General features: G+C 44.2%; 3 protein-coding genes, 1 long non-coding RNA gene and 1 pseudogene across 7 annotated transcripts; 4 read left to right on the plus strand and 1 right to left on the minus strand.

Annotated features, from left to right (window-relative positions):
* Positions 1 to 249: 249 nt before the first annotated feature.
* On the minus strand, positions 250 to 5,904 carry LOC112280354 (ethylene receptor 2). Of its 3 annotated transcripts, none has more exons than XM_024515756.3 (8): positions 5,382 to 5,841; positions 5,087 to 5,228; positions 3,447 to 4,458; positions 2,841 to 3,209; positions 2,304 to 2,633; positions 1,943 to 2,070; positions 1,447 to 1,644; positions 250 to 1,211 (listed from the first exon to the last, which is right to left on the minus strand). In XM_024515756.3, exons 3-8 carry the CDS (start codon positions 4,347 to 4,349, stop codon positions 836 to 838), a joined length of 2,304 nt encoding a protein of 767 aa, XP_024371524.1. In that variant the 5' UTR covers positions 4,350 to 4,458; positions 5,087 to 5,228; positions 5,382 to 5,841; the 3' UTR covers positions 250 to 835. The 3 variants fall into 3 exon arrangements, with proteins under 3 accessions (XP_024371524.1, XP_024371525.1, XP_024371523.1); XM_024515757.3 differs by having other exon boundaries at positions 5,176 to 5,228; positions 5,382 to 5,788; XM_024515755.3 differs by lacking the exon at positions 5,087 to 5,228 and having other exon boundaries at positions 5,382 to 5,904.
* A 1,822-nt stretch (positions 5,905 to 7,726) lies between these two features.
* On the plus strand, positions 7,727 to 9,537 carry LOC112280357 (uncharacterized). Its single transcript, XR_002969285.3, has 2 exons — positions 7,727 to 8,229; positions 8,336 to 9,537. It is a non-coding gene; the product is annotated as an uncharacterized LOC112280357 (long non-coding RNA).
* A 2,295-nt stretch (positions 9,538 to 11,832) lies between these two features.
* On the plus strand, positions 11,833 to 15,560 carry LOC112280147 (aldehyde oxidase GLOX). The gene is made up of 6 exons (XM_024515261.3): positions 11,833 to 12,753; positions 12,968 to 13,078; positions 13,281 to 13,424; positions 13,577 to 13,766; positions 13,895 to 14,793; positions 14,924 to 15,560. Exons 2-6 carry the CDS (start codon positions 13,007 to 13,009, stop codon positions 15,218 to 15,220), a joined length of 1,602 nt encoding a protein of 533 aa, XP_024371029.1. The 5' UTR covers positions 11,833 to 12,753; positions 12,968 to 13,006; the 3' UTR covers positions 15,221 to 15,560.
* Positions 15,561 to 15,714: 154 nt separating this feature from the next.
* On the plus strand, positions 15,715 to 23,247 carry LOC112280146 (protein transport protein SEC23 E-like; annotated as a pseudogene). Its single transcript, XR_016501954.1, has 5 exons — positions 15,715 to 16,329; positions 16,703 to 16,840; positions 17,191 to 18,309; positions 18,793 to 21,069; positions 21,588 to 23,247. The product of XR_016501954.1 is annotated as a protein transport protein SEC23 E-like (transcript).
* Positions 23,248 to 24,410: 1,163 nt separating this feature from the next.
* Positions 24,411 to 27,029, plus strand: LOC112280148 (uncharacterized). The gene is made up of 2 exons (XM_024515262.3): positions 24,411 to 25,358; positions 25,456 to 27,029. Exons 1-2 carry the CDS (start codon positions 24,989 to 24,991, stop codon positions 26,322 to 26,324), a joined length of 1,239 nt encoding a protein of 412 aa, XP_024371030.1. The 5' UTR covers positions 24,411 to 24,988; the 3' UTR covers positions 26,325 to 27,029.
* The last annotated feature ends 861 nt before the right edge of the window (positions 27,030 to 27,890 follow it).

The following is a 27,890-nucleotide window of genomic DNA, read 5'->3' on the forward strand; positions in this document are numbered from 1 at the left end:
GACAATTGAAAATCCATTGCCAGTGAAATAGTACATTCAGAATTACCAATATTCTTTTTTAGAGGGACAATTACCAACATCTAGTCGCGTTCTTTTCAAATAGAAGTTCAACGATGTACGTAAAATTTCAAATTTTTGATTTTAGGATTACGAGTAAAGTCATATTGTGCGTATACAATGATTCGGGTTTCTTTCAGATAATCGTCAATGACACAATAATCATAACTATGAAATTATGCGCACACAACATTTCAAGCAAGGACCAAAGTTGACGATTCCGCTTGCCGTTTACCAACTCCCATGAAGAGTGCTTATGATACACTATCTCCCACAATTGGAGACAATCTAACAAAGATCATGGTCAAGTGCTAAAGGCTCCTTCCACCAAAGCCTAGCACTTACTAACAAAGACCTAACAAGGCATCACTTGAAGGACCTGACAGAATACCATCAGATTTTACAAGAATTCACATCTAAACATACAGATGAGAATTCTCAGACGGATAATCCTAAAATGCTCATGCTAACAGATTTATGGAACACTTCTTTAACGAGAAGAACCTCTACACCTCTTACAGAGAGTAAACCTTCTACAGGTCACACTCCCTTAATGAAATCTGCACGAACCTACCATCTCTTAATAAAATCTGCACATTTGATCAACAACCCACATTAAATCTACCGTCAGATTACTAGCAGTTTTTGAAGGGATTCATGTCTTGCTGCAATCCTTCAGCAGGAAGAAGCATAGAATGTCCAAGGTTGCAATAAGGTGCCCCACAAACAGAACTGCTCGACAATAAAATACTAACACGTCTTAGAGGTGCCTTGACCCTCATGTTTTCCGCCGGGTTTCTGGTGTCAAAGAGCCTCGTTCCAAAAGCTCTGTCAAATTCATCCGCATCTTCTCCAATGAAATAGGTTTCACGATAACGCCATCCATCCCCAAGTCCAGGCATTTCTCCCTCGTTTGCTTGTCAGTATTTGCAGTCAGAGCCACCATTGATGGGCGCTCATGTCGTGCAAATTTTTGTTGTATGCGAATAGCCACTTCGTAGCCATCCATTTCAGGCATGCAGACATCTAGCAGTAGTACTTGGAAGTTTTGTCCCGGTTGAGAAATTACTTCCAAGCATTCACTGCCAGAGCTAACGACAGTAACTTCACAACCAAGCCTCATGAGCAGCCCCCTAGTAACCATGCGATTTACTCTGCAAAAAAATGAAGTTAGTATCTGGACGCAGATAAAGTAAATCAAACGCACAATCAAGAAGTCAGTACACATGAAGTTGAAGAAGCCCATGTGCATCACATATTTCAGCAAAAACGTTTTAGCGTGCAGAGAAAACTCGCTATCATCGAAATGTGTAGGTAAAGTCAATACATTAAAAGGGCATACATTGATGTGAACAACAATCTAAATCAATAGGAATACAAGTAACATACCCATTATCATCTGTCACGAGGACCTTCACACCGCTGAAATCAGTTCGTAAATGAACTGATGCTGGGGAAGGAGCGATCTGCTTATCTTGTTCACTTGGTTTCTCAGGAAGACCAAGTTTGACACTGAAATTAACAGTAGTGCCTTTTCCCAAGCCTTCACTATCAACCCAAATGTCTCCACCCATCAAGTACACGAACCTGCATCGTCAAACCGTTCATCCAATTTTTAGAATCTCTTCACAGTACACAGAATGAAGAATGGTTACTGGATGTGCATATGATCTGATCATAAATCTTTGAACAATCCATTCCACACCAGAACATGTCTATACCTCTTTGGGTCAAAAGACCAAGACAGGAGAATCAGAGACTCAACTTGAGGATGATGAAACTGTTGTGGCCGAGACAAACCCACAACCGTAAAAACTATATCCAAAAATAAAAAATTCAATTAAATTAAAATTTTAAACATTTAAAAGATGACCGATAAAGTTACCTTTTACAAATGGCCAAGCCCAGGCCTGTTTCTTCGTGGTTTCTAGCAGAGGAAGAGTCAGCCTGGATGAATTTGTTGAAAAGGTTGGCAATGTCCTGAGGGTTCAGACCTACACCCGTGTCGACCACCTGCCATAGCATGGATTGGTCAGAAAACTAAAAAAATTACCATATAAAGACTAATATGATTAAACTGAAGACAGTAATCAGGCATCAATATACAATTGACATGCTGAGATACTTTACATAAGCTTCTGTTGCCAATGATGTTGCACATCAAGGCCATTTAGAGCCGCAATGCAGAGTCTTTTAGAATAATTAAAAGTGAATGTTCCTAATGTATCCACATCAAAACTCTATACCTCAACTCTAATGTAGCAACATTGCTCTCCTGAAGACAGGTTGAGATCTCTTTGTGAATGAGATTCTCTCTGCGGAATGTACTCTCCTTGAGAAGGAGGTTCCCTAAGAGAACGAGGCTCTCTCTGGTAATCTGTTCTGTCCCTCTCTAGCGAAACACGGATAGCCACGCTGCCATCTTTCGTAAACTTCACAGCATTCCCAACCACATTGAGAAGAATTTGCATGAGCCGCTTTTCATCTCCCACCACAAACTCGGGTAGATCCTTGGACACAGACAGGTCAGACTTGAGTTTCTTCACTGAAATGATCGGAGCAACTAGTTTCACAACCTGCACACCGAAATTATCAATGCATCAAGAGTAGATAGGTGCACATAGCTCTCAACTACTATTCATATTCCTTAATCTCAACTTTCACCAAAGTCAACAAATATCCTGAATTCCCCATTCTGTAAGCTGATAATGACGGCACTGGACATGGAAACAACTGCAACCAACAAATATTTAGCAAAGCTGGTTAAAACCGCCATTCCCAACCTCTCTGAAGACGTTTGGTAGGCTAAAAATTCGAGCATCTAGCTCCAATCTCCCATCTTCCAGTCGAGATAAACCAAGAACATCGTTGATTAAGGTCGCTAGCAAGTTGCTGCTTTTGAGGATAGTGTCCACCATTGAACGCTGTTCGGGCGTCAAAAGTGTCTCCTGGAGAAGTGAAGACAAAGCAATAACCGCATGCAAAGGCGTACGCATTTCATAGTTCATCTCAGCTAAAAAATCGTTACGGGCACAGATTGCTATCTCAGCTTCACGCCTTGCCATGTCCAAGGCTACGTTCTGTTCCACGAGAAGGTTACGGGCTCTCCTAGATTCTTCCAACACAGCTGCCTGTGATAAAGCAACGGCTACCTGCATAGAAAAGACTTGTTAGAGTTTGATGACATCTTAGGGCTTCTAAAATTCACAAAAATAAAAATAAAAAAAATCGAAGGCCGTCTAACATCCAATACCGCAAGTATATCCACGTTGGTATCTTCATACTTCTTGAACATACACATCAGAAATTACAAGTGCGAATACGAAGAATGACCAAGATAGCCGAGCAGCAAACAACAATGAGGAAAAAAAAAAAAACCATCTACAAACCTGTTCTGCCACAGTCTCCACGAGCTGTAGTTGATGAACATGCCACCTTCGTGCACTGTCGGAGGGCAGCATAAGAACCATCAATGCATGCGCCCGCTTAGAGTGACTTTCAGGCCAATCAGAATGAAAGTTGTTGAAAGGAAGAAGTGGAACCCGCACGGCTACACAATCTCCCATGTTGTACTTACCTTGGCGGGATCTAATTAGACACACAGGACTGTTAGGTGCAATCATAACGGCTCGATGACTACTAAAGACTTGCTTCACTACAGTGTGATGAATAGGAACTGTGATCTGCTGTTCAACTTGTCGTAGTGAATGAGTGAGCGTTAATTCCTGACCAAGCCTGGTTGGCATCCACAAAGTACATTCCTCGAGGTCAAGGGCCTTTCCCAACTCAGCCAGGGTGGTCTTCAAAATGGTCTGCCGGTCAAGCGTACTCCGAATCTCATGTGTAAGCATGCGAACATGCCGCCCAGTCTCTTCTTGAGTCCTTATCAGCCCCATTTCCCTGTCTAACTCGGCTGCCTTATTCTTCAGAAAAAGCTCCCGAGTTTTGGCACTAAGTAGGTCTGGAATGATATGGATGAGCATGAGGGCAGTGGCACAAGATACAACAGCAGTAAGAATCTTAGCTAAAGTCAGCACTACAGCCACTGTACGTGTGTGAGGACTGAAAGTCCACAAGTTGATGAGATGTGTAGCCCCACAGAGGACGATGAAAGCCCCGAACTGTACAAGCACCCATCGGTATGGAAATATGGACGATTTCTTCACAAAATATATTAGCTCCAGCGGAATCGAAAAGTAAGCCAACGCGATGAAAAAATCCGACACGTATTGATACCGCATCAGAAGATCGTCTGAAGGCCATTGCGGCTCCACACAATTGCATGAATCCATCTCTGGGGACCTAGGGTGATCCCGGATCTTAACACGCCCCTCCCAAAAAGAGTGGGCGATGTCACCCCCTACACAATTTGAATAATCATACTAATAACGCCTCGGCCTCCTGTATTCCATACAATCCAGATAAAGATTCAGCTATGCACGGCTTCCAACCTTAACTTCTTGAAACCGTAATCAAGGCTCATAACTTCTAATTCACCTACAAAGAAACAGCAGTATATGATACAACAAACAGACGACAGTGGTAGTGAAATTCTAACTGCCAGCATATTCTGCCTCCACCCACATCCCAAACAAAACGACAGACTAGAAGCTCGTTGTGCCACATTATCGCCAAAGCCTTCTAGTTTAACCAGTGACCCAAATCCTCCTGTAACCAACCGTACAGCATGATTGAACTAAAACAGCTACCCAGGAGTTTCATTAACTAAATGCTACCATTTTCAATACAGAGAGCATTCGGCTTCTTAATCTCTATTATCGTAATCCTTCAAATAAGCCGAAAATATGCTCCACTTACAGGGACGGAATTTTCCATTTCCAGAAGGGATTCGATGACTCGGAAATCATAATTGAAAAACTGAACCGAATAGCCAAGTTCGAAGCATCTCATTTTAAATAAACCCTAATTCAAACAAGGTTCATTCGAAAGGCAAACTATGAAAACCCACACACACCGCTGGCTACATGCGACAGTGACAATAACGGAGATGAAGGTTCGAAAACCTAACTCTCAGAGAAAAACGCTTCAGCTCTGACAGAATTGACTTCGAATCTTGGAATCCCATTTTGACCCCACTCGATAATCCTCTCAAATTACCTAGCCCTCGTTTTACGTCCATCACACTCCGCTTGGCCACCAAGAAACGCGACCTATTCTTCCTCGGATCAACTCTTCGAAATCAAAATCCATCAAAATCACAAAAAGAAATCAAAAAAATCCAAATCTAGCTGGATTAATGTATTTTAAAAAATAAATATACTACGTTTCGTTTATTCAAGAAGAAGATGAAGAACAACACTCACCCGCAACCAGCTCGCGATGCGCACGCCACAACAGCTGGAGCCCATATATCCCCGAACAGCAAGGATCCAATACAAATCTGCAACCGAGCTCCTGTTAGCGCCTCCCTCATGCCTCATCCAAACCCATTTCCACACACGCACCCGTCGCTCACGTTCCCCTCACAAGCTCCGGTCATGGTGCACCGTTTGGGTAGGGACGCACTACGATCCGAGACCCGTCGCCGCAACAACAACGACCTCAGTCCTAACAGCGAAACCCCGGCAGTCTGCTGCACTTGAGCGACGTGTTCCTGCCTGGCAACAACACCGAGAGTAACGACACTGCGATGAGCGAAGCAAAACCTCTCTCGCGGGAATGGGGAAGGGCGATGGCGATGAGGGTCGGGGGTGTGCGGTAAGCAAGCTGGAGGAGGGAGCTGTGTGGCTATGGCTGGGCCTGGCCTGGCTTGGCCGGCTATGGTGTGGCAGAGCCAACAAAAAAACCCCCCCCCCCCCCCTTGCCCACAACCGACGTCGCCTCTGATCCTTCCGAACCTGATCAAGGGATCGACTCCCCCCCCTGACTGCTACCCCAGTTCACCCTCTTCCCTACGTGGCGTGGACCCACGCTGAAAGTCCCCTCTTACTCCCTCATCCGACGGTGTGCGTTGCTGCACATTTGTCCCCCAGTGGGAGCTCCGTCGCCGTGGGCGATACCCCGTCACCGCGCTGACGTGTGTCCCTCGTGCCACGGGAACCTCTCCGTGTCTTCCAAGCTTGAGCATAACGCTCACAAATGGCAGAGCTAAGGAAGGAACACACGATCCATGCCTTGGGAACGTGAACGTGAAGCCGTTCCCCAAGTGCTGCTGCTGCTGCCTTGCCATTCTCTTCGAGAACCCATTCCCGGTGTGCATCGTGTCCATTATATTATATTATTAGATAAGACATGACTGTGTTATCCACGTACATCCCCCCCCCAATGTGAAGTAAATTTCCAGAATTATCCTCATTTATGTATTCAATTTAACAATATTTATGTCAAATGAAGAATTTCCTGATTCTTGAATGTGTCAGTTTCCCATTGCGATTGTAGGGAAATTCTTTAAAGAATGTAAGAATGACGTATTTAATTAAATTAATTAGATTTGATAATGTGTTTCTTATCATCCACGAATTCAAAATGATTTGAAATACTATAATTTCTTGGACATAAATTTGATCGTAATTACAACAGAGTGCTTGCACTGGGTGGCTTTGCTCTAGGAATATTATGTTATATCAAGTCTTTATGTATAAGAATAAGTGGCTTAGTGATGAATCACAATACAAACAATATATCCAAGAATCATACAAATCTATTTCATTCATATCAAACAAAGAATAAATTAACTAACCAAAAAAAAAAAAAAAAAATTAAAAGAAACAAACACTAAAATAAATATTAGCATAAAGTGCAACAAACGAGAAATATAAATATAACTACATGAATTTTATGGTCTTGATTCAAAATATATATAAAGTATCAGTTAAGTGTATTTATTGAGACTTCATTATTTTAAAGAACTAATAAAAATATGTATTATAAATATAAATTACATTGTTTGAGCATCTAATAAAATGGGATTCTCTATTAAAATTCAACTCAAGATGTTTCACAAATGAGGTTTATAGTTTTTTTTTTTTTTTTTTTTTTTAAATCAATATCTGAGAAAACATTACAGAACATCTGTTTGCATTATAAATGTGTGTGAGCATGTTTACAAGAATCGTCTATTATATTAACCTACAATAATTATGATAGTAAAAACAAAGAAAACAATTATTTGTTTCAGATATATTTTTGTTCCCTAATGCCCATCCCCTATTCCTTATCACTGTAAATGACAACAATAACCTTGGCTAGAGGTTTTTTTTTTGTCCTTTTAAATTGTTTTGTGACTAAAACGTTGTTGATGTTGCATTGCAATCTTGTATTTGCAATTAGAATATTATACACCTTGTTTTAATTTAACTACTGTTGGATTACTTGATTGTGTTTCGTGTACATGTGGAATCTAAAAAAATTTAGCTGAAATTTGTAATGTACATGTCTTTTGAAATATACAGCATGTGTAAAATCCATAGTTGAAAGTTTTGGGGTTCAAGATTGATTTTCCAAATAAGAAACATAAATTATTTTGAAAATTATATATCATTTTCTATAAAATAGGAGTGAAAACAAGGGACAGGCATTGAGAACGGGGGCTGGGAACAGGGGCTAGGGATGAAGGGACAGTGGCTGAGAACGGGGACAAGGGGTCAGGACGGGGAACTGGGGACTGCTGGTCGATTCGGTAAATGCTGGGGTCGATTTAACATTCCTCTTGATTTAAAACAAGAATATTACGCACGTGCTTGTCACGAAGATTGAAACATCATGAACCCTGCTAGAATGAAGAGTTTCTGGACATGCAACGCGAGCTTTCGCTCTGTTCTTGATGAGCCTCAAGGTTTTGCATGCGACCTGCATTGCTTCCGCAGGCTGCATCGAGACCGATCGGTGTGGAGCTTGCTATGCTTCCACAAGTTGATTCAAGGTCTACTCATATCTCGCTTCCCCGTCAGCCGATAGCGAGTGCTTCCGAGGATTCCGATGCGACGAGAGAAGGTGCCCGACATTTTCCAAGCATCGTCTAACAGAGGAGGCTCTGTTTCACAAATACGTGGTCTACGCTGCCCGCGGTGTGGTGCCTCGCTTCTGTCACCTCTGAAACGCCGTTCACAGGGGATGCAAATGTCTTTCTGGTCGGAATCCTCTCACTCTTGTGTGTCACTGCCGTCGTGCTAAAGGGCGGTCAGGTTGGCCCGCACTACTCCGTGATACATGGTTTGTTCCTTCCCCTTGCAATCCCTGATATTGTGTCGTAAGAATGGACGAGATCAATCCTGACGGTTCTGCATTCCAGCTTGCCGCTGATAAGTTTAACTTGCAGATGCAATGCAAGCTGCAATTCAACCCTCGACTGGGCTGGTCAACAAATCTGGGAGGTTCGAAACGATGAGTCAGCTTTAAGCTTGTGGATCCTATGTTAATATCGTCATGCCATAACGACAAAGATGAGCTTCTGAACTTATTCTTGCTTTGCGATACATTGGATACGTTATGCTGATTTTTATTTTAGAATAAAGTGAAACTCTATGAGAATGAAGAAGCTCTTTACTAACATTCGTTATTCTAGAGGCGTTAGCTGTTTCTTGGTTTCACTCATTCATCGTTTATTCATCCACCCGTCTTTAGTCATCTTCTTTTGCTGCTTCGTTCGTTTTTTGTTTTTTTAAATATTTTTCTTCTTTATCGAGAAAGACTTGGCTGAGTTTCGACTGCGGAGGCCAGCTTTGTCAGAAAGCTTCACCACCTGGTCAGGTAGGAGGGGGTGGAGGTTCTGCCAACACAGCTAGATCATCCCTGAAGGTGCGGGCCTCATGAATAATCGACACTGTAGCTGGAGTTCTTCCTGATGCTTGCGAGAATCGCTGCTCCACTCCAGATTGTAGTCGCAGGTGGTGAAGCAGAAGGAGACATAGATATAGATGTAGATGTAGAAGATGATGAAGGAGAAGATGAAGTGCAAGAGGTGGAGTAAGTATAAGGAGGGAGGGAGGGAGGGAAGAGGAAGTGAGTAGGCCGGTGTCCACTTCATGGAGCAATCGCCATTTATGAGCCTCCCACTGCATTGATACCTCCTCTCCTCCTTCGATCGCTCATCCATCCTCATACTCGTTCGTACCCTTTGCTTGCTCGCTAGCTCACTTGCTGTACTATCCTTATATTCAGCTACCGCAGTGGAAATTTTCCTGGCTTCTCATTACTCTCGTCGTCTGAAACTGCAGACAAAGGTCCGTCAGCCTTACTCCAGGGCCGACGCAGCAGCTCTTGCCAGTGCTTTCCTTCGATGCTACTGCGTCCTTTTCATCAAGCTCTAACTGAAATGAAAACAATAAAACAACACCAGGTTCGACAAGCGTTGCATTCGAGGATCTGACGACTTCTTCATTGATGGTGAGTTTTAAAAAATACGTGTGATCGAAATACTTAGATTAGTATAATTGATAATTTCTTCACCCTACAAACCAATTCTGTGGTTGGTTTTTGAATGTTGTAATTGGCAATGCGACAAGAATATTTGTATACCAGTTATTCTTATTCTTATTCTTATTACTACTACTACTAATTTCAATTTCATTATTATTATTTCCTTTTATAATAATAATGAAAAATAATGGAAAAATAATTTTATAACAAAATATTTTAATTAATATAAAATTTAGATTTACCTTATATCTATAAAATTATTATTTTAAAAAACATTCCTAACATCCATTTGTATATGTATACATTTATACATACATACTTACATACACTCACACTCGAGCCCCTAGTTTTTATTTTAAAATGATGTGTTAATATTAATTATTATCGTGCAAAATATTTCAACATAGTAATGAATCACAATTCAAATACTACTACCAAAAATTACACAAGCATATTGAAAAAATTGCATGGCTAAAACAAAACTGGTAGAAACCTTGGTTTCATATAGCTGTGTTAATTAGAACAAAACACAATGGCTGTTACCACTGTAATTGAAATTGTTATGTGAGTTGATTATAATTTCTAAATCTTGTAAATTTCTTGAAGAAGATATTTTTGTCAATCTGAATCATGGAAAATTAGCTTTGTAATATATTAAAAATAATAAAGGGGTTCCTTAATAATAGTCCTTGTGCCATGAAGAAGATTTTCTACCCATAAAGTCCTCTAGAAAAAGAAAACAAAAAAAAAAAAAAAAAAAAAAAGAAAAAAAGAGGGAAAAAAGCTAAAGTTCAGCTAGATCCCGCGACGGCCAGAAGAGAAAGTGGAAGTTAAGATAGAGCTTTTCGACTCCAGAAAAAAAAGAAAAAAAAGAAAAAAAGAAAAAAGAAAAAAAAGCGAAAGTTTAGCGGAGCCTTCAACCTGAAACTTGGAGATGAAGAGGGCAGCTGAAGAGTGAGTGTTGCAGCAAATCTAGACAACACGGAGCTCGTCTTCATCGCCTTCGTCGCTGACTAGCTTCGAGGGAGTGGAGGGGAGGGAAGCAGGGACGAAGGGAATGCTGATCGGTGTCTGATCGGACATACTTCGAAGCGCCCTTGCATTCAAACCATCAAGAGCCGAGGTCGACTGGCGACATCAGAAACAGAAACACCACCTTAATGAATGGGGATGTTGTCCAGTTTCAACGTTGTCTGCGGTGATTGTAGCCTGCGCCGTAGTATTGTGACAGCCTACGCGAAGCGTCACTTCAATTACTCACAATCAGTCTCTCGCTTCATTATCCCAAAACGGAAGTACGACTGCGGGACATTCTTATCAGAGAGGTTGTCAGAGTGGTTTAAGGGAAGCGAAGTGTTAATTCGCTATCCCTATCGCCCTGGCAGCTGCAATTGAAGCGATCGATTCAGGTTCCACACAGCCAGTTCATTCAGGATTCTTGTCAATTCTCGTAGAACGTATAAAGGCTGAGCCACGCAACTTTGTTACCGCGTGGCACGGGGATGAACCCTAGCCATATGCCCCATTCATGGTGTGCCAAGATGAAGTTTTTCTCTCTTCGATTGACTGTAATTCAAGGGCTAGCTGTGTGTTCTTAGCGCCAAAATATTTACTCGTGTGGTTTGGGGTCTGTTCTGGGTCGCGTGTATGGATCGGGATCCTGAGCCAGCTCCAAGCATGTAAGTTATTGAAATGCAGGCACGTTAATGACAATGGGTTTTGTCAGTATAATAGAATAAGGACATGTGGTAAATGGCAGACTTGAAAACCACCGTATAATTGTCTCGTCTCGGATTTTCGCCCACACGCTTGCAACCTCGAAAGATCACAGTAAAAGGGAAAATCATTCGATGATTTGCTTCGATGCTAAACTTGACCTCGATCTTCTTGTGCAGTAGTGGAATTGATAACTTGTGCACCGAAAGTTACTGGAAATGCAATAATGGCGAAATCACAAATATGGACACGCGAATCAGTCTTCCAGTGGAGGGGGGAGGGGGGGGGGGCTCGTAAGGCTCCCAGACAGGCGAAGTGCCGACAGAATAGCAGATGCATTATGCATTATAGGGGTCAACTTGTACGACCCTACATTCACGTTTCTTTCTCGACTCTGAAAGCCAGATGGAGTTGGTGGAGTCATTTCTTATAATCCGAGATATTCATTCAACATTTCCCCCTGCGAAGTCAATTGAAGCAAAAGAATTTGTGCGTCAGTGTGAAAGTGCAAGAATCATCTGCAGAAAGGGTCCCTCCTGGATGCCTGTCAGCTGGTAAAACTTCTGCTGCTGCAGTGTCACAAGGGCTCATTAATGAGTAGCCTGCAGTAGTTGTTTCATAGACTATATGGTCACTTAATCATGCGATCATTGTCGACATTTTCAAACTGTCTCTCTCAGCAATCCAGGACGAGTCTACTTGAGATCAACCCTACTTCATCCCCCTACACTTAGCTTTCATTACATTTATGTCCACTTCTCTAACCGCGTTGCAGTACGAGTAATACAGGCAGCTGTGTCGCATTTCATGTTTGTTTCGCCCATTCTGTGATAGCCACCACCTGGAGTCCAGCATAAGTAGCTATCTGTATCCGAGGCGATCAGGTCGTTTTGACTCTTGTGCGAATTGGTAGTCACAGCTGCCTCACACTCCCTCAATACCATTCCCTTGTTCTCGTGCCCAAGAGTAGCATATTTCTTTTGAAGCGGTTTTTCAGCTGCCCTCTCATTCGCACAGTTCAAATGATGTAGTCGTTTTAGTCTGCAACATACAGCTTTCGCTCCTTAAGCGTGGTATCCAGTGGTCCCGCCGCAATTTTGCCGTCTGGAATGTTAGTCGTTTCATGGCCGCAAGCTGCTGACCACTGTTGCGATTCGTGGAGTGCTTCGTGTCGGTGAGGTGATACAGTGAGTTGCACCCGCAGACTATTTATCGTCTGACGTCTCTGATTGCGAATGTGGTTGAACTAGAGATAGTGGCCTCAGGAAGTCGTCCAGTAGTCTTCTCAGCAGGCGCTGCACTCGGAGTTCTTGACGAAGGTTGCACTGACCGCCACCATATCTGGATGTAAGAACATGTTTGGAGGGATTTTCCAGCTGTGAGCGAGGAATCTAACCAGCAGCTGATATAGAACGGGGTTAGTATGAGGTGGAGAAGACGTTGCGATTGGCAGTTACCAATTCAATTGCAAGAGTGACTCATTCACTACAGTTTGATATCAATTGCTCGTGAAATGCGTTTTGAGCTGTATAATCAGCTACTCGAAAAATTGATTCTAGAGCTGAATGAGGAGCTAGATTAGTGAATATAGCAGACTTACAGGTATGCAAGACGACTCACACATGACTGATCATTTTTCTTCATTGAAACTTCGGTTGAATGTGGGTGGAATTCATTATAAAGTTGTCATCACAGTTCCACAGTGCGAGTGTGGGGAGATCTATAATACTATTGGTTTGAGAATCAGCTCTACAGAGACCACATACTGAGCTCAACTAATTGGACGCTGACTGTAGATGTGACATTACATGTGCAGGGACATCAGCTATATCTGGTAACCCTGAAAGTGTTAATCATGCACGGCTTTCGCGTCGCAGTCTTCCTACTTCTGATTCATATGGCCATGGCGGCCCCAGGCAGTTGGCAGGTTGGTCATTCATGTCATCCCAAACGTGTAAAAGTCGACTTCACAGTGTCAGCTAATGCTTGTGTGAACATAGTAGCGTAGGGCTGAAATAGATGTCACAGTCAGTACGACCCTTTTAGGATCTGTGTCTGAATGGAAAGGGAGGTTCATGGGACTTTCGAGTAAAAAACAGTTATTGCTATGATGGTTGGGGGCGGAACAGCTGCTGATGAACGACTCTGGGATAGCGTCCATGCACACCGTGGTGCTGCACACCGGGACGGTGCTATTCCTGGACAGAACCAACGTGGGCCCGTCGCACATCAGGCTTGCCGATGGCAACTGCCGCAACAGCACCTCCGAAATGGTACTCACCACCTAACCTTCTGATTGCTCACATTTACAACCAATGAGATAGAGATCAAAGCAGGTGTCAGGATGAACTGAGTGAGCTATCCTTCCGAATTGTTTCAGTTGATAATTGCGTGGAATGGTGTATGCATTACTGGACCAATGCAGGTATCGCCATATGACTGCTTCGCGCACTCGGTGGAATTCACGCCAGGGCCCAACACAGTACGTCCTCTGACTATCCAAACCGATACCTGGTGCAGTTCGGGAGCCGTCGTTGCGGACGGCACTCTTGTACAAACTGGAGGGGACTTCGACGGGTCCAACAAAATTCGATACTTCAAGCCTTGCGCTTCAGGTACAATCATTCTCGTATGTCCAGGCTAACTGTACAATGTGACCCGCGATGATACAGATAGTTTGTTGTATGAAGAGGGCACATTTTGTATAGTGACCGCTAAACGTGAGCGCCGTTTGCGCGTGCAGGAGCTAATTGCGACTGGGCGGAAGATTCGACGACTACGTTGCAGACACGGCGATGGTATGCCACCAACCAGGTGCTGGCGGATGGATCTATCCTGGTGGTGGGAGGCCAGAATGTATTTACGTACGAGTTTGTGCCAGGGCGGCCGGCGGGTCAGGTGGCGTTACCCTTCTTGCAGGAGACCCACAAAGTGTTCGGAGACGACCAGAATCTGTACCCGTTTCTGCACTTGTTGCCCTCCGGCAATGTCTTTATCTTCGCTCGGCGCGACTCTATTCTGCTTGACCCCAACTCTGGGAACATCCTGCGCAAGTATCCCTCCATAGAAGGTGAACCCCGCAATTACCCCACGCAGGGTTCCTCCGTGATGCTGCCTCTGGACAATGCCGACGGTTTCACCAAGGCTACCATTCTGGTGTGCGGGGGTGCCAACGACAATGCCTACTCCGACCCCAAAACGCAGTACCCCGCATCTCAGACGTGCGGGCTTCTGGAAGCAACGGCTGCCGATCCACAATGGACCATGCTGAACATGCCTTTCCCACGCGTGATGAGTGACATGATCCTGCTCCCCAACGGTCGCGTGCTGCTCATCAACGGAGCCCAGAAAGGCTCTGCAGGGTGGGAATTTGCCAGCGATCCCGCGCTCAACCCCGTGATCTACAACCCAACGGATCGCTCCTTCGAGGTGCAAGCAGGGACCTACATTCCCAGGATGTACCATTCCACGGCGGTACTGTTGCCCAGCGCCCAAATTCTGGTTGCCGGTTCCAACACGCACCAGTTCTACACATTCAAGGAGCCATATCCCACTGAGCTCCGAGTTGAAGCATTTTTGCCCGATTACTTGCATAGTAGCTTCGATTCTCAGCGGCCCACCGTCAAATCAGCTCCCTCCCAGGTGACTACTGCTCTGCTCAACCCTGAGGTATGCCTTTTAGCTTCGATTGTAGTAAGCATCGTGTGTCAATGTTTGAGGCTGGTTTACTAATGATGTACATACGTGTGCATTTCTGACTGTTTGCTTCCAGATAGCATACGGGTCTACATTCGTAATGACGGTAACGGTGCCAGCGCCGAAAGGGGGCTTTCAGCTGCGCCTGGCGAGTACCCCCTGGGCCACGCACTCGTTCTCGCAAGGGCAACGGCAGTTGGCACTTGCAATTGGGATGGTGACCATTACCGACGTCGACGAGTACAGTATCACTGCCACAGCTCCCCCCCACGCGGCGGTAGCGCCTGCGGGCTACTACATGCTCTTCGCTGTGCAAAATGATGTCCCCGGTTTTGCATCGTGGGTGCAAGTCATTTGGAATCAGCCCAATTGACTTATCGTCCATATTCACGTAGTACAGCGTGATTAGTTATATAATTGCACTAACATTATCTTCCACAAATGGTCCTTCTGAAATGCTTTAGAATCCACTTGGTTACTTGCTTTCCCCCGCGCAAATAGGAGCTAATGCAGGGCAAATAATGTTTTATTTTGGAACCAGAGTTGTCTGATGAATCCATGAGTTCGAGCCTGGCTATATACAACTGAAAGACTTGTGCGAATCGACGCAACGACATTCTGTTTGGCTGCGTGACACTAATTCGTGTGAGAAAATGCCATTTGAATTGAAATGTCCAGCAGCTTTCGGAATTATGAAGAATTTATTCAATATAGCCCTATGAATCATGATGCAGCAGGATATTTCTTGGTCCTTGGCATGTCGCTGTGAAGAGCATAATTGCATCTGTGTAACACCACCTGGTTCAAATAGTACTGATTTTCGAAAATCGTTCCCAGTTGTAGTATAAATCTGTCAAGTCCCGAAAGATGTTCACATCACCGTGGAATTCGACCTGGCATCTCCTCTGCCACCGATCAGGCTACTTTGGAAGAACCGCACTGATGCATTCACTTGTTTGCCGTAGGCATCAATTGCTCTTGTCTACATACTGCAACAGACATCTTCTAGTGGGAATGTGGTGGAGCGCTTGCATGTTGTCCCTTTCAATTAGTGCACCAACTGTGCTTCTCTTTACTCCGATTTTGCCTTTCACACATTTGAGCCATGTAAGCAGTTAGCATTGTAGTCTGTCCGGAATCTTTACTGGACTCGCTCTCTGTGCTCTCTGAGGGCTTGTGCTGTAACGATTAAACTATGTTTCTAAGCACATTCTTTCTCCAACCTATCCGTGCACACAGAGTAAGAACTGCGATCTTGAGGATTGGTTGAGTTCGGCGTGAAGTGCGCTGATCATGGACACAGCTGTTGGGCCTGGAATCATCTTCAGTGAGCTGGATTCCACACCTGCTTGTCATCCCATGACTTGCCTCACATCCCTCGTTTGCTGTCCAATTTACTCCAGCTGCCCTCCCAATTTTTTCAAGGGATGCCAAATCACATCTCACCGCATTCTGAACAATGCAGTGAAGAGCGTGCATAAGGTAATTTTGATGCCGGCAAGCGCCTATTCCTTGATCGTCTTTTGACGCCCCCCTGCTTACTTATTTATTGACGATACTCCAAAACCCTAACAATTGTTCTTCTTTGTTCCGGACCACTTTTCTCTATAATTGGGTGAAAGATTATTGCTTTGTACTTTCAAATAATGGGGTCTATAGAATTTGGATGCGGAGGTAACGGTCGTAGACGTTATGAAGTGCAGTATTTTTTTTATTTCACTTTGTTAAGAAGAAGGAATGAAGGGTTCGATTGTCGAGTGATTGTCCGCGCATCCCCAATTTGTGCATCTAGTGGGGGCGTTGAACACATAGATCTGCACGAGGTACTTCTCATGCAACTTGGCGCCCATTGCAGAAACTAACGAGGATGAATCTTGAAAGTCTCAGCTGGATGCTTGGACTTAAACAATCGTTGCGGATGGATTGGCACTAGAGGTGATCGCCTCTATGCTGCCGAGATTTTCGAGTTTCTTAAGGTTTGCAATCGAGGCAGGTGTGCATTCTCCATGCGGATTCCTTAGTTAATGCAGCTTTTCTAACAGTAATTGATTTGATCATTGGTAGTGGCATCTGCTATTTTTTTCTCGACTCTTGATCTTTTGTAGGCATCTAATTTCATTTTCACTTTTTTTTTTTTTTTTTTTTTTTTTTTTTTAGCAATTGATATGCAGGAGCCCTACTCTTCTCTGCTCAAATTTGAGTACTGTTGGTCTTCGTTATACTTTGAGTGTTGTACTGATAACGGTTAATAATAGCGGTCATTTCAGTTGTGTGAAGGAATATATCTCCAGCATTTTTTGATGTCTCATGTTTCTGGAATGATTGATTATTTTCTCGTGGCAGGTGTGGAGGTTTGCTAGAAATAAATAGATAAATCACATCGAGGCAAAAGAGCAAACAGGCAAGTTACTAGGTGTTCATGTCGTTCGTCCTGTTCAGAGATCCTGGTGATGTTTTATACAAAATTTGCAATGTAAGTTCCCTCTCTTCTTCCCTTCCAGTGATAGATCTGTAAGTCTTTCAGCTTCTACTTGCTTTTTTTTTACTCAAGGCTGTTAGATTGCATTAACATATCGTTTAGAATAAGTCGGAATATTTTCGCCTTGTGTTAGAAGGATAGATGATGTTTGTTGGAGGCACTTGAAATGGATGAGGTGCGAGCCTTACTAGGTATACCAACTGCAATTGATTCAGTGGAATAAGCTATGCCATCTCCAAAGTCACTGCTGTTTGCCTCAGCTCTGCATAATTCAGATGTTAGTCCCAGGTTATTATCCTCGAAAATGTCTCTTAACATGAAAAACTGGAAAGTAAATAAGGAGCGTGCGCCACAGGCCTCCCAACAATGTCGAAATATGATAAATTATCCATAAAATATTTTGGTTGATATGTGCTTGTAAAAGAGCCCTTTCCTTTCAGTAGCCAGTAAGCCTTGGAATCAAACGAGACTGTGTTGTTGGAACAGGCTTTAATTTTAATAGATTAACAGGAAGATAATAAATGCATCCAGTTCAACGTGATGACAGAGTGTACATTCGAATCTGCAGTGGGGTAAGGTACTGAGACAGCTAATTTGAGACAACAAACAGATCTTCGCACAGTTGTGACAACAAGCTACCATTGCTGATACTTAAGAGTATGGAACATCAGTATGCACGTTAAGGCACTTCACTTCTTTGCTACGGAAACATGTTCATATTGTACATTGCAACTGTTTTTAGAAATTTGCGTTCTTCAAAATGAAAGGAGGCTTCATTTGAATGCGGCATGTCGACTAAGCATACCCAACAGATTTTATTAGTGCTCTTTACTATGAATCCGAACACTTCCGCCTGCAAAATTGTCTATTTTGTGTTGGCTAACTTGAAAAGTGGAAATTTGAGAGGGTTGAAGGTTGGTGCTGCCGGATATCTGTAGGAACTGGAGCTCTTGATGGCTGGTGGGGAAGCCTCTCTGGGACTGGTGTAATTTTTTCACCATTTTGTCGCAATATTATCCACATTCATGAATATAATGCAGTCACCTGTATGATTTTTGTTACATGGGAATACAAGTTTTATTGCTCCAGTTTGTTCCTAGTAAATTTCTTCATGCATCGCTTGACCAGGCATGAAGTGTGGATGAATATTTATCTGGTTTTAATTCCTTTATTTGAAATACTTGTTATGGGTGGCTACGGTGTACGTTGGCTGGCTGCCGAGAGGCAGGTAACCAGTTCTCTTGTTACCTAAGAAAGAATCTAGCTAGTCGGTAAGCTGATGAGGTGTATCGATAAATTTGGAAACTATTACGACACAAGACGCGTGTGTACAAGTGCACAAGCATTGCTCAGATAGTGATTGTAAAGGTGTTGGTTTCATGTATATTAGTGCTCTAAATATTAAGTACAAACGTAAGTTCTCGCAGCTCGTAAGGTCTGATCTGCTCAACGTGGTTGGTCCACAGTTCCGCGGAGTTTAGAGCGCCAAGGAAGAAAGACACAGGATGAAATGGAGGTATTAAACATTTCGCTGGTTCTGTTCCCCGACAAGTAGTGTGTTCCAATGGTATGATGAGTAACCAGGCAATGCAAAGAGGCTAATGCTCGTCCTGTATATTCATCATCTTGTGACTGGCCGCATTATATGAACCAAATGGCAAACTGAAATGTTCTCGAATATCAATGCGAAGTGCTCGTGTGTGCTTACTTAGATGGAGCTGTGGCATCTACGGTTTGCTGCAGCAGGTTGTGATTTGAGATACGCATGGCTACCACTGGATTGTATGCATCACACCAACGCATGAGAGAATGACTACTTAAGCTTGGAGAGATACCCACTGCAGAGAATAAGGGGGGCTGAATAGGCTATGAAAGGAGGAATAACGCTGTGCAGTGGAATCGTGGTGATTCAATTGCCAGGGCTAGGGAGAATGTTGTCCAGTGCAGTCGTAGCAGCAGCCAAGAATAACAAGTGTAAATTAACCATATGGCGGCTGAATAGACTAAGTCATGGACCAGTAAAAGAATAACACCATTAGAATAATACGGCACAATGTAGTTTTAGTGAAAAGGGCCTGGCCATCGCGCTCAGGAATGTCCCGAGACTCGGTCACTGCTAATACTAGAATCTGGAGTGCATGTCACACACCGATCAAGCCTCCGCCTCACAACACAACGCGAGTAATCATTCACTTATGACAGCGTCATTCAGCAAAATACATGGATTCATTACAACTGGCAAAAACACAAAATTCTGTGAGCAGGGTAAGGTTGAGAGCGTGACTGAGTCGGAGGCAGCCTGGGCAGAGCGCCCGCTCTTGCTGGTGCACCTGTCTCACCCTCTCGCTGATTCTGTGAGTCTGGTTCCTGATACTGATTCTGCTCATTTAATTACGTTTATTGCGTTGATTTGGCATGCTGGCCATGAACTTCCTGATCGGCACTGCTCTTGTGTGGGTCGTGTGTCTGTTGTGATAAGTTTTTTTTGTGGGTGCGAGGCGAGAAATAGAGACAGAGGGCAGGGGTAGAGAGGGAGAGAGAGAGAGAGAGAGAGAGAGAGAGAGAGCTAAAAATCGAGAGAGGGCGAGTTTCGAAATCACTGCTGGGGAATTGACTTCGCTCGCCAAGTGGGGGTAATTGATGGCCGAATGGTTTGCAGAAGTGGAGGCAGCGACGGGGGTGCGCATGCCCTGGAACGTCTGGCCCAATACCAAGATCGAGGCGGCGAAGTGTACCGTGCCATTTGCAGCCGTCGTGACACCATTGCATCATGGAGAGGGGGCGAGTGACGCCGCTCCGCCAGTGAATTTGCTGCCCTATCCTCCGCTGCGATGCAGGACATGCCAAGCTGTGCTAAATCCTTTCTGCCGAGTTGATTTTGACGCCAAGATGTGGATCTGCCTCTTCTGCTATCAGCGCTGCTATTTTCCCCAGCACTACGCCTCCATCTCGCTCACTAATCAACCCGGTGAGCTCTATCCGCAATGCGCCAGCGTCGAGTACAAGTTGACCGGGGGGCGCGGATTGCCGCCCGTGTTTCTCTTTCTCTTGGATACGTGCTTGATTGAGGAGGAGTTGGGCTACTTGAAGGCGTCGCTCTCCCAGGCGCTCACGCTGGTGCCAGAGAATTCTCTGGTAGGGCTTATCACATTTGGAGCGCAGGTATATGTGCACGAGCTAGGGTTTTCGGAATGCCCCAAGTCCTACGTGTTTCGTGGCGCCAAGGATGTGACCAAGGAGCAAATCCTCGAGCAGCTTGGACTTACCAATCGGGCAGCAGGAGGGTTGCAAAGGGGGTGCCTCCACTGCCTGCGGGGATGATCGTCGGAGTAGGCCAGGGCATCTCGGCTTCGAGTGTCAACAGATTTTTGCTTCCGGCGTCTGACTGCGAATTCACGTTGAATACCCTGTTGGATGACCTCCAGAAGGATTCGTGGCCATTTCGCTCGGACGAAAGGGCTGTTCGGTGCACGGGGACTGCGCTGACAGTGGCAGCAGGCCTTCTCGGCGCGTGTATTCCGGGGACTGGAGCTCGAATTATGGCCTTTGTTGGAGGACCCTGCACTGTGGGATCTGGAATTATTGTCTCCAAAGAGCTTTCCGATCCCATTCGATCGCATGAGGATATTGACATGGACACTGTGCCATTTTACCACAAGGCCGTCAAATTCTATGAAGGGTTGGCGAAGCAGCTGGTAGTGCAAGGACACGTCCTAGATCTTTTCGCATGTGCTCTTGATCAGGTGAGTCTCTTTCTTTGCTTTTTCAGCTTCAGGAATCGGAATTAGTTTGCTATCCTTCGCTCCATTGACGCAGGTTTCTCTTTTAGAATTGGGCCTTGTCTGCTCGATGAAAATTATAGAAACTGTTTCACACCTCGGGTCTTTTTTCTTTTCTTTTCTTTTCTTTTTTTTCTTCTTCTCTACTTCAAACTTTGAGAACAGAAGACGGAATCATGACCAGGACCAAATTGGTTAAAGTTTACTTGACATGCATTAATTCATGACATTTAATACACTACTCTTGAATTCCAGTCGACGCTTGGTTTGCACCCTTGATTGTGTAATACCGATTGTTACTATCTCTACGATTTTAGTTCGAAATTCCAGTCATTGGATCCTTTGAATGTAGCCTGAAGTGCTGATGTATTTGCTCTCGTGGACGATAGGATTCGCCTTTTTATTTGTCAGTGTTTTATTTCTCAATGCTATGGAATAGGTGGAATGTTATCTATCTTTATCTGATCAAGTGCACAATGCAGGTTGGGATCGCAGAGATGAAGGTGGCAATTGAGAGGACAGGCGGTTTAGTTGTCTTAGCCGAAAGTTTCGGCCATTCTATATTCAAAGATTCGTTTAGACGGGTGTTCGAATCGGGAAATCACGCACTTCAGTTGTCATTCAATGGGATCTTTGAAGTCAGTTGCTCCAAGGAGATTAAGGTTCAGGGAGTTATTGGCCCTTGCTCATCATTTGAGAAGAAAGGTGTATCTTGTTCGGACACTGTGATTGGTCAAGGGAGCACTACAGCTTGGAAATTGTGCGGCTTGGATCGGAGTACAACGTTGACTGTATTTTATGATATCAACCCAACGACACAATCTGGGCCCACAACAGCAGTTGGCCAGCAATTTTTCCTTCAGTTTCTAACTATTTATCAGCACCCTGAAGGAGACATGAGAATTCTTTGCACAACTGTTTGTAGGAAATGGGTTGAAGCGGGTACGACAGGTGGGCTGGAGGAACTAGTTGGCAGCTTTGATCAAGAAGCTGCCGCTGTGGTCATGGCACGTCTAGCTTCTAACAAAATGGAAATGGAAGATGGGTTTGATGCGACGCGGTGGCTTGACCGATCGCTTATTCGCTTAGCTTCGAGGTTTGGAGATTACAGAAAAGATGACCCACATTCCTTCAATTTTGGCCCCACCATTGCGATATTCCCACAGTTTATGTTTAATTTGCGACGGTCTCAATTTGTACAAGTTTTCAACAACAGCCCCGATGAAACGGCTTATTTTCGGATGGTGTTGTGTCGCGAAACTGTAACGAACTCTTTAGTCATGATCCAGCCATCTGTCTTATCTTACTCATTCAATTCACCTCCAGAACCGGCACTGCTGGATGTATCATCCATTGCTGCCGACCGAATCCTGCTGTTGGACGCATACTTCAGTGTAGTTTTCCATGGGATGACTATAGCGCAATGGAGAAATGCAGGCTATCACAGGCATCCAGAACATGCGGCGTTTGCTCAGCTGCTTCAAGCGCCACATGACGATGCACAAGCCATTATCCACGAGCGGTTCCCTGTGCCAAGGTTAGTGGTGTGTGACCAACATGGGTCACAAGCTCGTTTCTTACTTGCGAAATTGAATCCTTCAGCTACATATAATTCAGCCAATGGGCCGCCCCCTGGAGGCGACATTATTTTCACTGATGATGTCAGTTTGCAAGTGTTCATGGAGCACTTGAAAAGGCTGGCTGTACAAAACTAGCACCTAGACTCCATTCTTCATCCTCCATAAACTAGGTAAGTAGTGGTGGCCTCAACTTGGTCAATATAGTGCGGCCCATGTATCTTATTATTTTAGGGGTTACATCAGTGTAAGTTGCTCTCCTCAACTGTGAACAGGTTGATTATAGTACTTGTGTTGCGTTATGCTGCAAATGAGTGACGTGTGCAGGCAGCTTTCAGTTCACCCACATGTATTTTTTTTACGTGGTCTTGGGCGTTAAGAAAAAGGTGAAAGAGTGTAGGAAATAGGCGATTAAATATCGCTTCGGATGTGGTAATCTTCAATGGTAGATTGTAAGCAGTGTAGTCGGCACTTGAGGAGCAAGTAGGACAGGTATTTTACCAGCATGTTCATGTCTTTATGCTAATTTATTCCACAAAGCTATGAGCTCTGCATTAGTACTCGACTCCATTTCTCTCTCTCTCTCTTCTGAGCGTGGCAGTTATGATTCTTATGTTGGGTTGATACCAACCCACGCCCACACTGCTAGATTCTTACAACCGGATCTGTCACAGGCACAGTACACTTCATTTCTTCGTGTCTGCTGAAATTACAGACATTAGTCATTCCTGTTGATATTGAGTTTTTGTGTTGTTGATGTCATAATGCAAGTGGAAGTAACCTCACAGACGATCCTGCTGCCTCATTGTCTCTTGATTTGCCTGAGCGTGGATACAGTGTTCGTACAGAACTTCAGGTCGACCTGATCTCTGGATAGGCGTTTTTAATTTATTTTGTGCACCTGAAAAAGTTGTGCACTGCACTTTGATAGAATGCCTTAAGGGTTTATTGGTGGATGGTTATACACATGTTACCACAGATCACTGCTTTTAGCTTTCTGCTGTAGCCATGTGCAAAAATGACCTCCCGACAACAAGTTCTGACTTAGCAATGTGAAGTACGCAGTTAAATAAAAGTATATCCTTCAGAAACAGTATGCCTGAGGCACGTAGTAATGCTCATAACTAACCAAGCTTTGCTTTTGAGCTACTGAATGCGATTCCAATGAGAACTGATTGATTAGTCAGAAGGACTGAAGGGGAAAACCTTCATTTCAAAAGGGGGCTTGTTATGCCTTCCTGGGCACCCTCGTATGTACCTCACTTGTCAAATTGGGGCTGTACTGGGGGCACGCCAATTAGTCAACAAGGATCTGCAGGAATGGGGTGATGTACAGCTGCAAAGTCTGACTGATGTCTTCAAGTCTCAGTGAGGTCCGAACAGTGGTTGAACTGGGGATAAGTAATTTTTTTGTTATCTCCAACAGTGACTCTCTAAGCAGAGTAGTAACAAACGGCGGTTGTCGGATTCGTAAGCGACATTTATCACACTACAAAATTACACCACTTGTGTTACAAGGGAATTATGGAACAAAGCGACGGTCGACGATCTGCAAATCTTGAAGCTGACGACAGTACATCCAGCAAATTAATAGCTTCTTCAGCCTGCAAGTACCAACAGTAACTTAGATCCATCATCCATCATTATGCCGTCGCCTCAACTCATCACCCAGCACTCAGGCCCAACTGCATTCAAAACTTTCTACATTACCTGCCAACATCTCCCCATTCTCCGCATCAATAAGTAATTCACAGGTCTAACGCTTCAGACTTGTTGCCTCCTTCTGATAGTACTCATAGCCTCTACGTAGTTGGGTTAGCTCAATGAGGTATTGAATTCTGCATGAGCCAGGTTTGCATTTCTTTCAGTTTGCCCACAGCACACTCAGTGTCAAAGCTTTGACACTAGGCGACTATTTCTTGATTTCACTTTCATCCCTAATTCTCCTCAGTAGCCCTGTCCGTCACATCTGATCCACCCCTCTAGCTATGTCGCGAATCGGATTGTGAATCGGACCATTGGGCAATGTAGTTGGATCACGTGCTCCTCCGATCTGTGCTCATGCTCTTGTGGTTGGAGCTTCTGGCCTCCTCCTTCGGCGTAATGGTAGGAGCTTCTATGCAAAGGGAGATAAGCCAGTATTGAATTTCACCGGCGTTCAAAGTCTCTCAAGAGAATTTTTTCTATGTGCTTTTAACCCAACTACAGTGCACAGCTAGATACATCACGGTCATTGTGGCGTCGACGAACATGTTAAGCTGTAGGTAGGGGCTGAGCTGCGTTAAGAGTAGTCGTATTTCAGCAAGATGAAGAAGTATGGCAGACTGAGGTCAATCTCACTGTCAAAGCAATCTGAGCCTTGCCATGACACACACCCAGATCAGTGTACTGCCCTCACCCAGAATGACGACCATCCTCCTCTCAAGTGGAAGGACAACACTACGTCACCCCCAGGCAGCCCCAAACGAGAGCATGGAAAATTTGACAACGGGGACGTTGCGTCTTCATCATCGCGTAGAATGCTCGCGGAGGCTCTCAAGAAGTTAAGCTCTCTCAGGGAGAATAGTCAGTACGACGATCTGAGTGCGACTCCAGTTCCCAGACGTGGGAGCGCGGCACAGTGGGTATCAGGTGGGATCAATGGTCCTCAAGCCGACGGTGGCGAGCCATTGTCTGGTGAGCAGCCTTTCTCAAGCCATGTCCAGCGTTTTGAATTAATTACTCAAAATTGTATGTGAGACTTGATTATGGTCTGTGGGATTGAGGACCGCAGGGAATTGGCAAAGAGCAGGGTCAGAACCAAAGAGCAGCAGCAGCCGAAGTAGTGCCAGTAACGGCGCTGGTGCAATGAGGGCGATTCTCATTGCCTCCGAGTTGCCGTGCACCCACACGAGGAGTACGCACAAGTTCAACCATCGAGGAAGCTCTTCCACTCACGACCATGTCAATCATTCAGGACGGCCCTTCTCCGTGGACATGGCACCCACAGTGCAAAGACCAGCGGCTACGTCAAGTTTAGGTTTGCTGGACAAAGAAGAGGAGGCAGCATCAGCATGGTCACCACCCTCAAAAAACCCTCCCGGAAATTCATCGTCATTAGCTCGACGATTGTGCGTCAGCTCCACCAACGCCACGGGCCTGATGCGGTACAACTTCCCTTCTCCGCTGCAGAAGAGCTGCCTGTGGGAGGAAGTCGAGGAGAACGATGGTTCCCATGAGGCGATGCCTGCAAGAGCATCGTCCAGAGTCACGGCAAGCAGGGTGCAGTCTATGCGCTATGACTGCACGCAACTGGAGGTGCGCATGGCAGGTGAAGCGAGCATTGCCAAGGACCAGATGCAAAGCCAGTCCGTTCGGGAGGGGTCGGCGCATGGGCAGGCCATCGCGGCCATGGCGAAAGCGTACGCTGAGAAGTTCGGCCTAGCGCATGCGGTAGTGGAGTGTGTCTCATGTGGGCGGGCGTTGGGGGTGATCGTCGAAGGCAGCAGCTCTGGCAACTACGATTCCTCCTTCTGCCGATCCTGTCGTCCGCCCGGGCTCACCAAATCCACCACCAAAGCAGGCAATGGCATGCTCCACTTCTGCCGCAAGCTCCTCTTCCGCATGGGCAAAAAACCACCTCAGAAATACACCATGGTCTGAAACAATCCAGTTCTATCTCGCTCTCTCTCTCTCTCTCACTCTCACTCTCAACATCCCTCCCTCCCCTTTAATCTAAACCTAACTATCTGCGACACAACGCCTAACGGGACAAAGCGACACCAGGATTCATGAATCCACGAATTCAACAATTGGGTCCAACAGATCCCTCTTCTTCAGAATAACTTAAAACGATTCTGTGGCAATGCACAAGTGGAAAAGAAACTACATTATGCAGTGACAATGTTCAAAGTCGCACACGCTCATCTGATGTGCTCATTGGATGTTTGTCACCGCACTGCCGCATCCATGGTTAATTGTCTTCGCAACTGGACCATCGTACCTGCCCCATCTCCCCTTACCCCGAGCTGGAATAACCGTCTTCTTCCTTGCGGAAGCGCCATCGTCATCGCTGTCCCCGTCTAACAATCCCATACCAGATACACAATAACACTCATCGCTTATCATGCTTTTCATCTCGTCAAGCAGCTTTTTGCTACTCCTTAATTTAGGGTTTCCAGTTCCCAGTGAAGCTTGTCAGATCATGCAACATGTAGCACTCGGTTTGTTTACAAAATGGCCTTCTGCCATTGTTTTCGTTTGCTGTTTTGACCCATCTCTTAGCGACCATAGCATTCGTGCAATTGTTAACATTTTTTTTGACAAAAATAAACCCAGGTGAAAAAATGTACACAAATATTGTTTGAATGTTGTCGAGGAAGTGAAAGGGTAGCCCCACTATGCATTGTTATAACCTACTGGTTAAATGAGCATGAAGCATGTTGTGTAAAGTTTAAAATGAATTTGAGGGGAGATTGACAGATAACGATTCTGTTCACTAATATATGACAATTTCTCCAAAAAACCGAAGTTATTTCCTTGTTGTATTTGCAAATGACTTCCTGTAGAACATTTACTCTTGACAGTCTCATCAATCTCTGCTGTTTTTGCCTACATTCTACCCACTCATTCTTTTATTTGAATCCTACTGTTATGTGAACAACATTCTACTACACTTCACTTAGCTTCTTTTTAGAAAACTGTGTAGAAAGTTAATATTGTTGTAGAAGTTAAATTATCTCTATCTAATCACTGTATATTATATGTGCAATGAAAGTATATTGTAACTACATCTCAGTAAAACAACTTGAAATTGAAATAATCAATAAAATAATAAATGTTGGTATTGCAATACTAGTTTTAAGTAATTGAAAATTATCATTTTAAAGATGCTTCCAATTTCACCACAGTTTTTGATGTGGTCATAACTTATTCTTATTAAATTTTCAATTATTTTAAATTAAAACCAATTTAAACCTCTAAATAATTTGAAAAAAAAATGTTGGAAATATTAATATATTTTTTGATTGGAATTTTTTTAAATTAAAAAATAAGTCTAGTGTTTGATAAGTTGTGGCAATAACAAAAAGATTGGTGGCATCTGATGGATGGTGGATTGGTATTGCATGAGCAAAAATTGTGATGACATTAGCAACACCCATTTTCAACTAATTTTGTTTCACTAACATATTATGGAATTTTAAACATAATGTGTTCAATATATATTTA

The sequence above is a fragment of the Physcomitrium patens genome, chromosome 3, assembly GCF_059467195.1.
Source record: "Physcomitrium patens ecotype Gransden chromosome 3, ASM5946719v1, whole genome shotgun sequence".
NCBI lineage: Eukaryota > Viridiplantae > Streptophyta > Bryopsida > Funariales > Funariaceae > Physcomitrium > Physcomitrium patens.

Bases quoted from the DNA above. Each gene is read 5' to 3' on its own strand.
- LOC112280354 (XM_024515755.3), bottom strand. From the start codon at position 4,349: ATGGATTCATGCAATTGTGTGGAGCCGCAATGGCCTTCAGACGATCTT. The intron at 3,210-3,446 runs GTTTGTAGATGG...TTTTCTATGCAG, and splicing joins TGGAGACTGTGGCAGAACAG to GTAGCCGTTGCTTTATCACA. The intron at 2,634-2,840 runs GTTGGGAATGGC...TTCGGTGTGCAG, and splicing joins TACCAAACGTCTTCAGAGAG to GTTGTGAAACTAGTTGCTCC.
- LOC112280147 (XM_024515261.3), top strand. From the start codon at position 13,007: ATGCACGGCTTTCGCGTCGCAGTCTTCCTACTTCTGATTCATATGGCC. The intron at 13,079-13,280 runs GTTGGTCATTCA...GGGGCGGAACAG, and splicing joins CGGCCCCAGGCAGTTGGCAG to CTGCTGATGAACGACTCTGG. The intron at 13,767-13,894 runs GTACAATCATTC...TTGCGCGTGCAG, and splicing joins CTTCAAGCCTTGCGCTTCAG to GAGCTAATTGCGACTGGGCG.
- LOC112280148 (XM_024515262.3), top strand. From the start codon at position 24,989: ATGAAGAAGTATGGCAGACTGAGGTCAATCTCACTGTCAAAGCAATCT. The intron at 25,359-25,455 runs GTGAGCAGCCTT...TGAGGACCGCAG, and splicing joins CGGTGGCGAGCCATTGTCTG to GGAATTGGCAAAGAGCAGGG.